The sequence below is a fragment of the Lucilia sericata genome, unplaced genomic scaffold (genome assembly GCF_015586225.1).
Source record: "Lucilia sericata isolate MDLA Ls3-8-SP2 unplaced genomic scaffold, ASM1558622v1 Contig000005F_arrow, whole genome shotgun sequence".
Classification (NCBI taxonomy): domain Eukaryota; kingdom Metazoa; phylum Arthropoda; class Insecta; order Diptera; family Calliphoridae; genus Lucilia; species Lucilia sericata.
The window spans coordinates 969,086-987,776 of NW_023994046.1; the positions used below are offsets into that span (position 1 = coordinate 969,086).

An 18,691-nucleotide genomic window follows, 5' to 3' on the forward strand; every position below is an offset into this window, starting at 1 on the left:
GAAGGACGACAAAGTACCAAAAAGTCCCCTTTTATAGATTCTCATTTACTCCGGTCTCTACATGTTTAATTTCATGTTTCTAGGTTCAATATTATAGAAAATTCAAAAAGTACCTTTTGAAGAACGAAAAAGTAGCGAAATGTCCCTTTATTATTAATTTCATGTTTCTATTTCAATATCATAGAAAACTCAAAAAGGACCAGTTGGAGAATGAAAAGTACCAAAAAATATCACTTGATACCGGGGTTCCAAATAACACCCCATTAGGATATTTAGTGTTTCTAAATTTAAAAATTTTATCTAAATTGGATCATTGTGGTTGAATAAAATCAAATTTCCCGTTTTTACCCCTTTTGGTACTTTTTTACTCCCCATTAACGAAATAAAAATTGTATTCCAAAAAGTTGCAACATCGTAGTGGGAGCCCGTTATTATGTATTCATATGTATAAGTTAATAAACCAAAAACAATGTTTTATGAAAAAAGTACCAAAAATAGGTACAATTTTAAACCCTTAAACGTCAGAATATCCAAAAAGTACTAAATTCATATTTTTATTTTTTCGTTAGGTTATGAAGGAGTCAAAAATATTTTTTGAATGTGCACCGGTTTAAAAGATACATGGGGTGCGAAAAAAGTACCAAAATACAGTTTTTACCCGTTTATTCCCTAAAGGGGCCGAATTATAAAAAAGTACCAGACACCTGTCCGTTTATTTTTTAAATGAACGGCGATAAGCTTTAAACTGTTTTTGTATCTTTTCTAGTTTAGGAGATATAAGGTTACCGAATTTACCCGTTTTTACCCTTTTTTACCCCCTAAACATTCGAATTTCCAAAAATCCCGTCTTAGTGGATCTATTTGGCGGGAGACCAACCTCCTGTCCAAATTTCAGCTCTTTAGCTTCAACCGTTTAGGCTGTGCGATGATGAATCAGTCAGTGAATCAGTCAGTCAGTCAGTCAGTCAGTAACGTTAGAATTTTATATATATAGATATTTGAAAAAAAAAAACTTTAAACAAAATGAAAACAAATGCACATTTTTATATGATTTATTAAACAAATCAAAATATCAATATCAATGATTTGTATAGTAAATATTTTAATAGATCTTGTCGACAAATTGAAAACAATAATTTATTTAAAGCTCATTTAAACTGATTTCATACTTTTAAATTATTTTCCAAAATAATACTTATTAAATGAATTATTTCCAATTAATTATAAATACAAATATTATATTCTAATTCCTACCTATTTCACATAACAGTTAACATCTAGATTTATTATGTCAATATATGTACATATAAAAAAACAGTCTCTCAATTATCAAAAAGGAATGCTTAAGTCTTAAAGTAAAGCTTCTTTATTATTTTAAACAATAATAAAGAAAGAAATCTTTTGCTCTCGTAAAGAAAAGTTAACAATAATAGTTAATCATTCCGACTTTCTGTCGCCCACACGCTTACGATAGCTCTCCTCTGCAAGACGTCTTAAAAATTGGGCAGTACCAGTACCAGTCTTTTCTACAAACTTGTACAAGTAACCTTTAGTGTTTTGTAACAACTCGAAAGGATGTCCCAATTCAACTACATTACCGGCATCTACCACCAAAACTCTATCGTTGTCCATAACAGTATGCAATCGGTGTGCAATTGTAAGGACGGTACATTTGGCAAATTTGCTTTGAATGGCTTCTTGGATGAGTTTATCAGTTCTGGGAATAAAGACAATAATTGAAACGATTTTAAACAAATCATAACATGAAAACTTACTCCGGATCGACATTTGCAGTGGCTTCATCCATTATAAGTATTTTATTGTGTCGTAGAATTGCTCTAGCCATGCATATCAATTGACGTTGACCCATACTAAAATTGGATCCGCCATCGTACATGCGAGATGACAGTCCTCCGTCTAAGGCTTTGACGTATGGCTTTAACTTAACATCCTCTAACGCATGCCATATTTCTTCATCGGTCTTTTCTTCAAATGGATCGAGATTGTAACGCAAGGTTCCCGAAAACAATATTGGATCTTGAGGTATAATCGAAATACGACTACGCAAGTCATGTAATCCCAAATCTTCAATGTCGAGGCCATCAATATCAATTACTCCTTCGTTCTTAGCCAAGCGAAATATGGCTTGAATAATAGACGATTTTCCTGCACCTGTTCGCCCAACGATGCCAATTTTTTCCATCGGATTTATTGAGAAATTCAAACCTTTCAATACATAATCACCCTTTTCAGAATAGCGTAGACGCAAATTATTAAAGATCATGCGACCTTCAGATGGCCAGCATTCGGGTAACTTAACTGAAGGGTCCGTTTCCAATGCTGGCTCTGATGGAGTTTCTGCATATTCGATAACACGTTCAACACTGGTCATGTTATTTTCCATTTCAGCTGTTTGTCTCATACCCCACTGACACATTATTACCAGAGTCATGGATTGCGTAATGGCCAAGCCTACGTCGCCACTATAAAAATTACGATCAATCAAAAGAAAACTGAAAGTCACTGCCAAAATATATAAAACACAAATCAAATCGGTCCAAAACGCAAAAGCTCTATTCGAAGTAACATAGAGATAAAGAGCGGAGGTGTTCTTATTCTGCAATCCATGGAATTCGTGTTCCAAATGCCGTGTGGCATTTAATGCCCGTATCGTTGTTAATCCTTGAAACGTTTGATTAGTATGAGAATATACAGGACTTCGTGCTAAAAAAATACAAATTGAAATATGAATGGTTGAGTAAGTGCATTAGTAAGATTCATATCTATAATTCTATAAGACACCTAGTAAAAACATTATTTTAGAAATTTTGTGCCCCTTAGGTCTGTGGGAATAATTTAAATTTCAAAAAAGGACTCAATTTTTAGTTTTACCGAAATTATTAGTAAAATAAACTAATGTATTTGATTTTTCACAAAAATATACCAATGCGAAATGAATGAAAGTTTCTGAACATTAGAACATTTATACTTACACATGACTTCAATCCTTTTTAAGCTACGACTAGCTCCGATATAAAGTCCTCGACAAAAATAAAGTAATAATATCATTATAAAAGCCGGTATTAGAAGCCAATAGTTTGCTATAGCTACAATAACCAGAACGGCAAACGCGTTGACGAAGAACTAAGAGAAGTAAAGATATCATAATGTGTATTCCTTTGTGACAATTTACTGTAACTAAAGAACGGGAAAGGCACTTACCTCCAAAGAATCTAACATAGCCTGTGGTAATGCCACATCTATATTAGTGATATCACTAGAAAAACGATTTAAAATCCGACCAGATGGATTTGTATTGAAGAAATACATGTACGCCCGAATTATGCCATTGAAAAGACTGTCGTGTAAACGTAAGGAGATTTTTAAGCTGATCATAAAAAACCCAAAGGTGCGCATGATGTACAAGACTAAAGTAGCAATAATGAATATAGTATAGACTACCACTAGACGTGTTCGCTTGGAAGTATATTCAGAATAAGTCTCATGTACTGTTGGCAAAGTTTCTTCCCAAGTAGCCCTAAAAAATAATAAAATAATAAAAATTACTAGGTAATGGAATAACTGTAAATAAATAAATAAATACATACATACATACATACATACATACATACATACATACATACATACATACATACATACATACATACATACATACATACATACATACATACATACATACATACATACATACATACATACATACATACATACATACATACATACATACATACATACATACATACATACATACATACATACATACATACATACATACATACATACATACATACATACATACATACATACATACATACATACATACATACATACATACATACATACATACATACATACATACATACATACATACATACATACATACATACATACATACATACATACATACATACATACATACATACATACATACATACATACATACATACATACATACATACATACATACATACATACATACATACATACATACATACATACATACATACATACATACATACATACATACATACATACATACATACATACATACATACATACATACATACATACTACATACATACATACATACATACATACATACATACATATATGAGAAAATGTATACATACCATTTTGATATGAAAATATCCATTGTCGCCTGACAAGCTCTGGCCAATATAAAGAGTACAAATACGAAAATAATTAACCATGGCATACCCAAGGCATAAAAGTAGGTGAAATAGGTAAGCAATTTGACAGACCCCTGCATTTGAAGTTCTTTGCGTTCTTCTCCTTTATCCTTTGTATCATCTGGCAATATCTCATGTGTTTTGAACTTTTCATCTCGATCCTTATCAATTATGCTGTCGGCATGTTGAATACTTGCTTTCTGTTCATCATCTTCATGTTCCAGGTGTACTCTAAAACGTATTGTTGTTTTGAGAGTTTCATATGTACCTTGCTCGGCGGCAATTCCATTTTCCATTAATATTAAACGATCAGTGTCCTTTAGATGTTGTACGTGATGTGTCACTAATACACGAATTTTATCAGATAGAAATCGTTTAAAGCATTGTTCTAGCAAGCGTTTGCCAACATAAGAGTCCACGGCAGAGAGAGGATCGTCGAATATGTAAATATCAGCCTGGCGATAAACCGCACGCGCCAAACTTATACGTGCCTTTTGTCCGCCACTTAAGCTTATACCGCGTTCTCCCACTATTGTCGAGTCTCCGTGAGGAAATAGGGAAATATCTCGCTCTAGCTCACAAGCATGCAATACCGCCTTATAACGTGCCTCCTCGTATTTTTCGACAAATAGAATATTCTCTCGTATACTCGATTCAAAAATCCACGCTTCTTGCGGTGCATAACTTATGGTGCCATTTACTTCGACATTTCCCTTAATAATTTCCAATTCTCCCAGTATGGCATTAAGTAATGTAGTCTTCCCAGAGCCAACATTACCAACAATACCTATAAATTGTTGTTCGTGAATGTGAGCATTTACATTTTCAATGTGGCTCCGCCGCTTATCAGATTCAACTTTGTCCCAGCTAGCGGACAAGTTGTGTAGGATAACTCCCTTTTTAATAGCTCTGGGATTGTGAACACGACCACTGAAATTTCCTTTTTCATCATCGTCGTCCATTCCGAAGTTTTCTAATCCTCCATCCGCCGGATCTTCGCTCTGCATTAGAAACGTGACAACACGACGGGCACATACTGTCGTTTCAGCCCAAGTAGTAACTGCCAATGGCCAGAAGTGCAAAAGAGAATCATTTAAAACATCATAATATGAGGATATGATGAACACCTTTTTTGCAGTCACAATCTCACCAGTATAGACGTACGACACCAAGCTAAGAAAAAGTGCTAACTTGGAAATCATTTCGGTACATTGTAGAGCTGCGTAGATGTTCATAGAGCCCCTAATGGCTTTTATCTCCTTCTTGCGTATCAAAGCAATCAATTTTGCAAACGATTTTTCCCAGGCATACATTTTTATAACCTGCATGGCTGTTATTATCTCATTCATTAACTTAACACGATCATCCCCATGTTCCGCCGACTCATGCCTAAAGTGCGCAGAGGCTTTAGCAGCCCATGCTTGTAGTGGTATAAAAATTATAATGGAAGCCAAGCCAACAATCGCTGGCCAACCTATTTCTAAATACATTATATAACCCATAATACATGCCTCAATGGGTCCTTTCCACAAATCATGAAAGAAATAAAATGTCATATCAAATTGTGGCAAATCTGTTGAAAGAACCGCAATTGCAAAGCCACTCATTCCGCTGTTTTCTGCTGTCACCGAGGAACGTAGACATTTCCGATAAACTAAACCAGAACAAGCCAAACGTATACGAGTTCCCGTTTCAAAGAGGTAGAACATGAAGGGGTGGAAGCATAGCGTCGATACCAACGAACACAGAACTATACCAGTGGCATAGAGATATGCCTGATTTTTACTTATGTCCGTTTGACCCTCAGCAAAAAAGGACACCAATCCACCGAGAAACAATGGCTGTGAACAACTTGAAAAGCGATAAGCAAATATTAAAAGTGTATAATTTCTACTATGCCCTTCGATATTGACTTACTGTATAGAAATTTCCAAAATTGAATACAAAATGCATGTTGGTACAAATTTCCATCCGTATGCTCTAAATATCATATGCAACAAACTAGGCTTTTTACGGCGAACCTCTCTTTCCCAATGCTTAATAAGAGCAAACGAAACATTTTTGCTATCCAAAGTGGGAATATGTTCGTAAAGATCATCCGCTTCCAATTGTTCTCTATAGCCTTTACGAAATGTCTCTCGTGTCCACCTGTAACAAAAATCAATTCAAAACAAACTTTCCGTTATTGTTTATGTGCATAGCACGTTATCATAATCATCAAGTTCAAATGAAATCTGGCAAAATAAAGTCATAAACCATTTTAAAAAAGGCCACATTAGTGAGTATTGACTTTTGATTTGACTGACAGTTTTAAATCCTCCCTCACATGAGTAGCACACTACAAATATCAAACGCAAAAGCACGAAATAAATATGGTGTCGTGTTTTTTTTTTTTTTTTTTTTTTTGATAAGACAAACACATCATCATCAATGGACGAGTAAATAAATAAATAGTATCAGTAATAGTATCAAAATTTAATTTATTAAACAATTTCCCTTTTTCGATTTCATTCTATGTCTTCTATTTGTTGGTATTTTATTTTTATTATCAAATAATTTATGGCCAATAAATAGTCAGCCAGCCAGCCAGATTCTGATGACCGAACAATGAAAATTAAATAAACAAATTCTATTAATATAAAAACAGTTATTTTTATACGAATATTCTTCGGACGCGTATATGAGATATTTAATACCATTAAATTCTTTCAAACCAAAATTTTTAATGCAAATCCTTCGGATATGATAAAACTAATTTTGACAAAATGTAAACGCAGTATCATTGAAGCTTATACAAAACTAAGTGGTGCCATTTTTTATAAAGATAATAGATCATTTAAGAGAACTATGTGCTCCAAAGCCCCATTCGAAGCGTACGGGGGCTAGGTTACAAACATTAGCACAAACGTATAATACCCTACCCACTATAGTGGTGTAGGGTATAAACATACAATTCTTTTAACTATAAGAACACGTTTATTTATGTTTAATACTCCATTGAATAAATATGGCTTTTAAAATCTGTTTGAAAAAAAATTAAATTTAAAAAAAATGTTGAAAAAAACTTCGATTTTGAATTTGGTTCTAATCAAAATAAAATATTTTGGGAATCATCATGAAACAAAGCAAGGTAAATATTTAAAGGGGTAACAATAACACGATTTTGCTTTCCGTACAGTGTGAAACGGTGTAATATACATACATATCGCACACCCAGTACAAAAGTGACTCAACTCAAAAAATTTTTTCAGAAAAGGAAAAAAGTTTTTATAAAATTCTGATAATTTTATTTTTATTATAGGTTTGTTTAAAACATTAACCGCCTTGAACCTATTGCATCAGATGAACTTTATGTGACAAGTAAATACATATTTAGAAAGATCCTTCTAAATTAGAAATTTTCTAGATAAAAATCTTGAGTTTTACAAGAGACACAAAATAGCACTTTTTAAAATAGCATATCTCCTAATCTTTATTTCTTGTTAGACAAATTTTTATATTAGATAATTTACTAATTTTAGGAAGACGAAAATATTCCAACATCTTAAAATGAAATATTTTTATAAGTTTAATTACTTTGAATACATTATTTTTTAGATTTCTTGTTACCTTTGATATCATTACTATTATTTTAACGAAAACTATAAAACGACGCTGCACCAATATTTGTATAATTTAAGCAACCATCATTAAATAATCGACGGTACACTTAAATGAAATTCGAATGTGTCATAAATAGAAGTGGTACTTATCAAAATTCACATGCAATCAAGATATTTAGTGACTCTAAATTATTTAAGTGATTTTAAATTATGTCTCAAACTTGTTAATTCTTGATGTCGAAAGCAAAGTATGTCCACAATAAAAAATGTTATAAATTCTTTGTTAGGCTCTATTTAAAAGATGTTTTGTTTGTTATAATTTTCTTTTAACATAAATATTTAATAATATTTACCAGAAGAACCATTTTGATAAGAAATTTGCTTTTAAAATTGGATTTGGTTTACGTTCACTGTTTTCTTGTGATTTATTCATTTTATTAGTATTTTAATTTTGTAATCAAACACACAGAACCATTATTTAATCAATTCTTTATTATAATTTTAAAATTGCTCGTTATTAATTTTTAATATTTATTTTTTAACGATACGCGCACACTGAGTTCTTCATTCGATATGACCACTATTTTAACCTGTGCTAAGAAGATATAATTCACAGTTAAAAACAACCACACATAGAAATTCTATAAAAATAAACGACGAAATAAATTAATTCTCTACATTTGATGAATTTATCTAAATCCGTATTGACAGGATTCATCATATCAACAACAACTTAAAAAGTTAAAATAAAGTAAAATAACACCATCATTACACGTTATTAACGCGCCCTCGAGTCTACCTATTGTTGCTGTTAAAAAATATTCCTGGTCTTTTAACCGTTTTTTAAATTAGAATAAAATTGATATAGTAGCTGCTGCAATCTAACTAATAGTAAATAAAAGTTGAAATAGTAAATAAAAGTTGAAATATCTTATCTATAATAAGTATTTTTACTTGAATAGTACCCATTTTGATTTTGATGATCCAGAGAGAGATAGTGCGAATTATATATGTATGTGGAGTATTATTAAATACTGTAAGTAGTATCTAAAAATAATTATAATATTTGCACAAACTGAAAATTATTGTATTGTATTGCATACTGTTTTATTAATGGATCAAATTAGTTACAAAATAAAACTCCATATCGAAATAAATAAAAATTTACCAATTGTTCATTGACTGTTTTCACTTTTCTATGACTTTCAAATAAGTGACATCCGACGCATTAATGTAATGCGACAATGGCTTGTACTTACAACTTACCTTTCCATGACTAATACATACCGTCTGCATTATTTGAAAGCAGTCTAGTAATGGTTGGTTGGTTTACGTGGTAGTTCACAGCGCGCGAACTGTCAAGTACAATCTAAGAGACTCCGTTTTGACCAATCTAGTAATGACTTTCAAATAACATTTTAGCCTAGATATTTCTAATTTTCAAATTTATTCAAAAACAAAACTACTTTCTTAACTCTTTTTTAGCAAACGAACGTGGTAAGTACTTAGTTAACTCCCTATTTGTATGCGAGCGTGGTAAGTACTTGTCTTCAATGTCATCATTGTATTAAGTCTGGGCCAGACTTGCCAATGTTAAAAGCTGAAAGTTTGCAGAAACGATCACGAATTTAGAATCATCAAAAAATGAAATTAATACATCCATAACAATGGAATATAGCCTATACAGGGCACAGCCGAATATAGCACTCTTACTTGTAAAATTATCATCGCCAAAAAATAAATTTGAGTCAAAATTAAATTGTGTTTAGTGACCATCATATAGCATTTATTTTATTATTATTATTTATAATTTTAAATTTTTCTCATGAAAAATTGCATAAGTTTAGGCACTTTATTTGGTTTTTAAATATGTTAAGTACAAAAATATGTATTGTATTTGTAAGTACGTATACGTGTATTCATTTTAATTGTTAGTCTTATATATAAACTTCTAATATAATATAAAAACAACAAAAGAAGTAAATTCCTATATGATTTTTGATCTGATTATGAATACTTTATATAATAAATTGCATTTAATTTAAATTAATACAAACATCTATAATAAATTATTATATTTTACAATTTACACTTACATACGAACATAGATAGGTATCGTATGTTTTGTATGTATTTAATTAGAACACATAAATGGAAGAAATAAATCAAGTACCGAACTTTTTAAATTGGCAGTATAAATTGAATACTTAATGAAAATTAATTGATGATAGTTTTAAACATTTAAATAAAAAATTGACTAATACATTTAAAAAGAGATTTCATTCGTAAGTAGGTTTCATATATGTATGTAAATATGAATGTATATGTATGTATACGATGTAGCAGTTTCAGTAATACTTTTTATCACAATTGTTTTTTTGTATCTGTGTCGTTTTTAGTTCTTTCAAATTTCAACTTATAGTTTTCCTCAGCAGCTTGAAATAGGGCTGCTGCTGTCGCTAGGCCGGTATGATCAACTAACGTACGTAAGAAGCCACCTGGTTTTTGTAGTAACTCAAAAGGATGACCAAGTTCAACAGCTTGACCAGCATCCATAACTAAAACTCTGTCACTATCCATGACAGTGTGCAAACGATGAGCTATGGTTAGAACGGTGCAGTCTGAAAATTTCGTTCTTATAGTTTTTTGTATAAGTTTATCGGTTCTGCAATGTTTCATAAATGAGATAAAAGTTGATTGTCATTATGATAAGTTAATCAAACATATCAGTTTTATTACTTACTCAGGGTCCACGTTAGCTGTAGCTTCATCTAGTATTAAAATTTTATTTTTTCTGAGAATGGCCCTTGCTAAGCAAACCAGTTGTCTTTGGCCTACACTAAAATTGGAGCCACCATCATACATGCGACAGTTTAATCCACCAATAAGTGTCGAGACATGTCCTCTCAGTTCGACATCTTCTAACGCCCTCCACATATCCACGTCACTGCATTCTTCTAATGGATCCAGATTATAGCGTAAAGTGCCCGAAAATAGTACAGGATCTTGTGGTATGATAGAAATATTGCTTCTCAAATCATAAAGTCCTAGTTGTTCAATGTTCACATTGTCAATACGAATTACACCCTCATTGTAGGCTAAGCGAAATAGTGATTGTATAATAGAAGATTTACCAGCTCCTGTTCTTCCTACGATGCCAACTTTCTCATTCGATTCAATAGTAAAGTTCAGATCCTTCAAAACATACGACTCTTTCGGATCATATTTCAATTTGAAGTTAATGAACTCAATACGACCTTTACTTGGCCATTCACCTTTGGGTTTGAATTTATCTAATGTTTCCATTGGTGGCTCTGGTGGTTGTTCGGTATACTCCAACACACGTTCAACACTGGTCATTTGATTCTCTAATTCTGCTGTTTGACGCATGCCCCATTGACACATACCAATCATAGTACTTGAATGTAGAATGGCCAAGCCAACGTCTCCACTGTTAAAGTCCGCTCCAAGCAATAGAAAACTAAATGTAACGACAGTTATATAAAAAACACAAATAATATCTGTCCATAGAGCAAATGCTCTAGTACAGGATAGAAACAAGAACCATGCAGACGTATTTGCGTTTAAATAATCATGAAATTCCGACTCTAATGCTGATTCGGCTTCCAATGCTCTAATTGTTGTAAGTCCTTGGAAGGTTTGATTGGTGAGCGAGTACACAGGGCTGCGCGCTTAAAATGCAAATAATATGTCTATTAGTTAAATCACTACAATGAAGTCATTCCAGTTCTATTACTTACAAATAGACTCCAAACGTTTGACACTGCGACTCGTGTTTACGTAGAGAAATCGTATACCAACAAGACAAATTACTATTACAACTGCAGGCACTAACAGCCAATAATTTGCAATCGCCACTATAATCAGTACGCCTGAGGCATCAATCGCGAACTGAAATTTTATGAAGTATTTAGAATTTTTTTATAAGTATTTAGAATTAAAATAAGTTGACAAAAAGTCTTACAGATAAACAATCCATTAATGTGTGAGGTAAATCCGCATCCACTGTTCTGATATCTTTTGAAAAACGATTCAAAATGCGACCAGAAGAGTTTGTATTAAAAAAGTACATGCTTGTGCGCGTAATGCCTCGAAATAAACGATCATGTAACTTTAGAGAAATTCGTAAACACATTCGGAAAAATCCAAAAGTCCGTAACAAATACACAACCAGGGTAGCACCCAACATTGATGAATAAATAATTACTCTCTTCTGTCTTTCATTTTCTTTCTCTTGAAAGTCTCCATCGGAAGTTGCATCAAAAATTGTGTAATTCGAAATCAGAACTTCTGTGAAAGAACTATTTGCACCAACATAGGATGAATTTTTGTTTTCCTCCCAAATAACCCTAAAAATGGTCAGATAATTTTATACAAATAAGTACAGGCTAAAACATTAAAATATTGCTAACGATCTTACCATCGTGACAAAAAATAATCAACACCATTCAGCATTATGCGGGCACATATGAAGAGTCCTACTATAAGGATTAGTATAAAGGTACTTTCAAGGGCTTTAAAGTAAGAAAGATAGACATCTAGCTTAACAGACCCTATTGCTTGGGCTTCCTTATTCACATCTTCGACAGGCTTTTCGTCTGGTCGCAACAAATGGTAATAATGTTCCATACTTTTTTCTGAGTCACTTCTTGACAAGTGACTGCTAACACTAACTTCATCACCAGCCGTATCTCCTCCGCCACATTCATGGTGGGTTTGAGCCAAAAATTGAAATTGTTTAGACCTTTGCAGTTCCTGATAGCTACCTTGAGCTACAATTCTCCCCGATCCCATTAACAAAAGTTGCTCAACGTCAAACAAATACTGCAACTGATGTGTAACCAATATTCGAATTTTCGACGACAAGAAATCATTTATGCATCTCTCAAAAATGTGCTTGCCAACATGAGTATCTACGGCTGATAAAGGATCGTCTAATAGGTAAATATCCGCTTTACGATAAACAGCTCTGGCTAAATTTATTCGAGCTTTTTGACCACCGCTAAGACTAACTCCACGCTCTCCAACTATTGTCAAATCTCCTCGGGGGAGCAACTCAAGGTCTCTTTCTAAAGCGCACACTTTTAAGACGCGCTTATATCGTCTTTCATTATAATCTTCAACAAAGACAACATTGTCTCTAATTGTCCCTTCAAAAACCCAAGGTTCTTGAGAGCAGTATGATACTTTTCCATTGACTAGAACTTCACCGGAATCAATTTGAACTTCTCCCAAAAGAACATTAAGAAAAGTCGATTTACCTGAACCTACTGGCCCAACAATTGCTGCCAAAGTTTTTTCATTGATTTCAACATTTAAATTTGATATTGCTGGACTTGTGTAGCCATGTGAACTGTCACTATCCCATGTTGCAGTTGCACTACGCAGTGTCACTCCCTTGGAAACCGCATTAATATTTAATGTTCTTACATTTCGCACAGGACTAGATTCAATAGTCGCTTCTATTCGATTGTCTATGAAATTTAATTTATCTACTGTATTTTTATTTTGGTCTTTATTTTGAGATTTATTCGCCTTTTTCTTTTTTAATTTCTTTTCTAATTTCAATGGAGCTTCAGCCTGGTCACCATCCAATAGAAATTCTTTGCATCTTCTGGCTGAGACACAGGCCTCAGCAATAAACGTTATTGAAAGGGGCCAGAAGTGTACCATAGAATCATTTAACATATTGAAATATGACGACACAGTATATACTCGTTTTGCAGTCAAAGTATCACCCATATATACATATGAAACTAATGCCAAAAACACTGAAAGTGGAGATATCATCGATGTGCAACTTAGAGCAGCATGTATATACGAAGTTCCTCGTATAGCTTTAACTTCTTTCAATCTAACTTCGGCTACTACCTTGGCAAAAGATTTTTCCCATGCGTACATTTTTATCACTTGAATTCCTTGTATAATTTCGTTCATAAGCTTTACACGAAGATCTGTTCGTTCCGCTGTCCTCTGTCTATAATATGCAGCCTTTTTAGCGGCCCATGCTTGTAGTGGAATAAAACTCAACATGAACGCCACACCAATCACAGCCGACATACCAATTTCTCGGTACATTAAATAACCAATAATAAGGGATTCGATAGGACCTTTCCAAATGTCGTGTAAAAAACATAAGGCTACATCAAATCTTCCCAAATCATTAGATAATATATTTATAGCACGCCCGCGTAAGCCGTCATTGCTGGCACTTTTAGAAATTTGCAAACATTTACGATATATCAAACCTGATAGTGCTAACCGTATTTTTGTACCCACTTGAAATATGTAGAATATGAATGGATGGAATGTCAGCACCGGCACTATCGAACATAACACAATACCACCGGCAAAAAGATAAGCACTTTTCTCGCTTATTGCCGTTTGTCCATTTGCAAAATAAGCTACCAATCCTCCTAAGAACAGTGGCTGTAAAGCTCTGAAAATTTTATAAATAAGTATTAAAATTAAATAATAATACATATATAATCACCTAAGATCTTACGAGACTTACTTTGTTATAGATTCACAAACTGAATATAAAATACCCAAAGGTAAAAACACTGACCCATACGCTTTAACTATCATACGTACAACACTCGGGTTCTTGCGTTTTCGTTCTTCATCCCATAAACGACCAAATTTCTCAGTAACACGCTCGCTATCTAAATTTTTACGATGTTGATATAATTCCTCATCCTCTAAGGGACCTTTGAGACCACGACGAAAAAGATCTTTCATCCACCTAAAAATAGTTAAGATGAAAAATATGGTTGTAGAATCAAAAAACATTTCATCACAAATTTTTAACACTTATGCACAGAAAAAAGTTTCAGCATAAATATTATGAACTGCTTTCATTGTTTAAAGTTAATAACATTTAAGTATAAGTTCTTAAATTGTATGAATTTTTTAATTTATATTTTTTCAAACATAATCTAGAAGCCTTGACTTAAAATATTTCAAATTTATTTTTCTATTTGTTAAGAAAAATGTTTGAAATTTTCATTTCATTTCATTTGTATTTCTTTATGATTTTTTAATTAAAATCGATGAAATATACACGTATTTGGCGGCATTTTATGAAGAATAGATGCTTAACTATGTTGGCTGATGTTTTCTTGTTTGAGATTTGGTTTTTCTGCATTTCAATTTATATTTTTTTATTATACAAAATTCGCTAATAAAGGATTACTATCTACTAAATATGGAAACAGATTGGTAGATAATGGACTCTTTTGCAATTTTTCATGAATAGCGTAGAAAAAAAATAAAAATTCAAAAAATTTCCGTCATGCACAAGTTCATACATTTTATGAACTTTTAGTATTCTGAATGAAAATGGTTTTAGAAAAAAAAGTCATGTTCGATTCATACAATATATTACAAAATTCATTCAAGTTATGTATTATCTTTTTCTGTGTAAAGTTAATAACAGGATGCACTAAGTAAGGTGAAATCGTCAAGGCAGCTGATTTTTATTTGTTTATTTAAAAAGTGCATGGGTTATGTCAAAAATAATTTATTTATTTTTATTCTAACACTAGCTTTACCCAGTGTGCTTTGCTACCCTAAAAGCAGTATAAATAAAAAACCCACTTAACGATTTTGAAGATTATAACTGCAATAGTTCTCTAGATTTACAATATGTTACATATTAGAGATGCCAAGCAAATTATTGAAAGTTCGCCAATTTCTATCTATCTATGAAAAATTTTAATAATTAATAGTTTCCAAGATATACAAAATTTTGTATTTAATTCTTTTATGTAGTGCCAAGCCCAAAATTGAAAGCTCGCCCGCTATTCTCTAAATGTTCACATGAATGTCAGAGTTTTTTATGTAAAATTTTAAGATTCTAGCTCTAGTAGTTTCCAGATATACAATTATTCTATTTCATTCATGTGGGGGCTTCAAGCTCCCCAGATTAAAGTCCGATCTTTTTCCTCCAAAATATTCAGATGATTATTGAAGTAATTTCTGCAAAATTTGAAGAATCTAGTTCTATTAGTTTCCCAGATAAACGAAATTTTATATTTAAGTCATATGGGAGTTGTCAAGTTCCCCATTGAAAGTCCGCCCGGTATACTCTAATTGTTCAGATGAATGTCAAAGTTTTTCAAGTAAAATTTGAAGATTCTAGCTCTAATAGTTTCTAAGATATACGATTTTTTCTAATTAATTCATATGGGGGCTCCAAGCCCCCCCCCCCCCAGATGGAAGTCCGATCTTTTTCATCCAAATGTTCAGACGAATATTTAAGCAGGGTTTAATATTTAGTTTTTAGTTTTATTTTTTTAAATGTCGACTGAACTGAAGAAAGTTCAAGTATTTATTTTTCCCTCACAAGCTAACTGAAGTCAGTCAACTGTGTCAACGCACTGCTGCAATAACTTGCAAGTGGTTTTGTTTTTCTTCAGCAGCCACACACACAAGCAGCGGCCATGTTAAGTTTTTCAACTCAGCCGAACTGAACACAACGACTGAACAGTAAAAACAGATTTGCGTGTGCTGCTTACGTATTGCTTAGTTCTTGGTTTCGTTTTCTTATTAAGGGACGTAAAAAAAACTGATAGTTTGACTGGTTAGTACAAATCAAGCTGACTGAACAATAAAACTTGATGGGTTGTTTGTTCAGTAAGACTTTGTTATTGTATGCAATTTGTTTTAGTATATTGTATGTTTTTGTGTTTAAATTTGACAAAAGTAAATTATCTTTATAAGATTCATAAATGTGCTAGTACGAATTTTTGTTCAAATTGGATAACGCTTACTCGGTTAAGTCTGTGGTCAAAAAAGGGCCATTATTTTAACAGCATCTCCAAAACTCCATTTTCAAACTTTAAAAAATTTTGTTAAATGGATTATTCAAAATTAAAGTTTTCTATACTGGATATTATAAAGGATATATATAAGAATTAAACACAGAAAGAATGAGCTTAATACCTCTCATAGTTTTACCGTACCTGAGATGTGAATTTGAAGGATTTCGGGAAAAAGGCAATTTTTGCCAATAATTAAGTAAAAATTATATTATTACCAATTGTTGCTTAATTTTGATCAATTAAATTGCGATTATTATTTCCGAGTCCATGAAAAGTTATTTCTGATAAAATTTCCGAAATTAAAAATCATTAACCGTCTAAAAACCGGGGTCAAAATCAAGTTTTTGTATATTTAATATTCTTCATTAAAAATAGCAAAATATTGTGTATTTAATTATGAATTCATTTTGACAAACTACACGAAAATATATCCAGAAATCTAGGAATCAAACTTCTTCAAAAATTAACCCTCTGTCATACTTGGGGTCAATTCAAGACCGAAAAAACACTTTTAAAAATGAATTTTCTAAAATGAATTTTCTTAAAGATTTAATGGATATATATCGTATTATTTGAATGTAGTAAAAATAACTTCTAAGAAGTTTCATCAATATCCATCAACAAATTAACAACATCATGCTCTTATTTCTTCAAGAACATAAAATTCAAAAATTTGATTTTGGCCCCGGTGTTTTTTTTTAGTTTCGAAAATTTGATTAGAACTAACTTTCCATGGACTCGGAAATAATAATCGCAATTTACTTGATCAAAATTAAGTAACAATTGGTAATAATATAATTTTTACTTAATTATTGGCAAAAATTGCCTTTTTCCCGAAATCCTTCAAATTCACATCGCAGGTACGGTAAAACTATGAGAGGTATTAAGCTCATTCTTTCTGTGTTTAATTCTTATATATATCCTTTATAATATCCAGTATAGAAAACTTTAATTTTGAATAATCAATTTAACAAAATTTTTTAAAGTTTGAAAATGGAGTTTTGGAGATGCTGTTAAAATAATGGCCCTTTTTTGACCACAGACTTAACCGAGTAAGCGTTATCCAATTTGAACAAAAATTCGTACTAGCACATTTATGAACCTTATAAAGATAAACATAATATTTTTTTTGTAAAATTTTTCAAAACTAACAAAAATTTTCTTATATTTACTTTTATATGTCTTCAGAATCACAAAATTCTCGGGGGAAATTTTAATAACTCAAAACTTTTTTAACCAATTTTGAGTTTTTCCATCTTTTTGGAAAGACAATTTTGTAGACATTACGATTTTGCTATAAAATGGTGCAATAATTAATACTTAAAGCCTCATTTTGTGAAAAAACTCCAAAAAGTGCCATTTTTCCCATATAAACGCATTTACAAACTTTGGCGGCGATGCGCGGGCTCTTACCCTCAAAATAATTGAAGAATATTTTACAGTCTTCCATTTGACGTTAAAATACAACATAATTTCACTATTAGATGTTGCTCCGAGCGAAAAGCCTATTTTCGACCCACCCTAATATACTACATACATACAATAACAAAATCTCACTAAAAAATCATCAAAATGCTTAAATTTGATTCAATTTTTATTTAAAGAAAATATCTAAATTTATAAGTATAGTAATTTATAATTTTATAAATTTTAAATTAATTAACAATTTCTATTAGCAATAATTATCAATTACTTTATTTACTTTTGTCAAATTTAAACACAAAAACATACAATATACTAAAACAAATTGCATACAATAACAAAGTCTTACTGAACAAACAACACATCAAGTTTATTGTTCAGTCAGCTTGATTTGTACTAACCAGTCAAACTATCAGTTTTTTTTACGTCCCTTAGTAAGAAAACGAAACCAAGAACTAAGCAATACGTAAGCAGCACACGCAAATCTGTTTTTACTGTTCAGTCGTTGTGTTCAGTTCGGCTGAGTTGAAAAACTTAACATGGCCGCTGCTTGTGTGTGTGGCTGCTGAAGAAAAACAAAACCACTTGCAAGGTATTGCAGCAATGTGTT

At 32.0% G+C, this 18,691-nt stretch overlaps 2 protein-coding genes across 2 annotated transcripts; both read right to left on the minus strand.

Annotated features, from left to right (window-relative positions):
- Nucleotides 1–1,095: 1,095 nt before the first annotated feature.
- On the minus strand, nucleotides 1,096–8,246 carry LOC119600833 (probable multidrug resistance-associated protein lethal(2)03659). Its single transcript, XM_037951407.1, has 7 exons — nucleotides 8,167–8,246; nucleotides 6,129–6,359; nucleotides 4,152–6,062; nucleotides 3,223–3,538; nucleotides 2,994–3,144; nucleotides 1,776–2,724; nucleotides 1,096–1,717 (listed from the first exon to the last, which is right to left on the minus strand). Exons 1-7 carry the CDS (start codon nucleotides 8,244–8,246, stop codon nucleotides 1,438–1,440), a joined length of 3,918 nt encoding a protein of 1,305 aa, XP_037807335.1. The 3' UTR covers nucleotides 1,096–1,437.
- Nucleotides 8,247–9,576: 1,330 nt separating this feature from the next.
- On the minus strand, nucleotides 9,577–14,580 carry LOC119600696 (probable multidrug resistance-associated protein lethal(2)03659). The gene is made up of 6 exons (XM_037951131.1): nucleotides 14,349–14,580; nucleotides 12,255–14,273; nucleotides 11,799–12,183; nucleotides 11,575–11,725; nucleotides 10,557–11,505; nucleotides 9,577–10,478 (listed from the first exon to the last, which is right to left on the minus strand). The coding sequence occupies exons 1-6, from the start codon at nucleotides 14,573–14,575 to the stop codon at nucleotides 10,178–10,180; spliced, it is 4,032 nt and encodes a 1,343-aa protein (XP_037807059.1). The 5' UTR covers nucleotides 14,576–14,580; the 3' UTR covers nucleotides 9,577–10,177.
- Nucleotides 14,581–18,691: the final 4,111 nt, after the last annotated feature.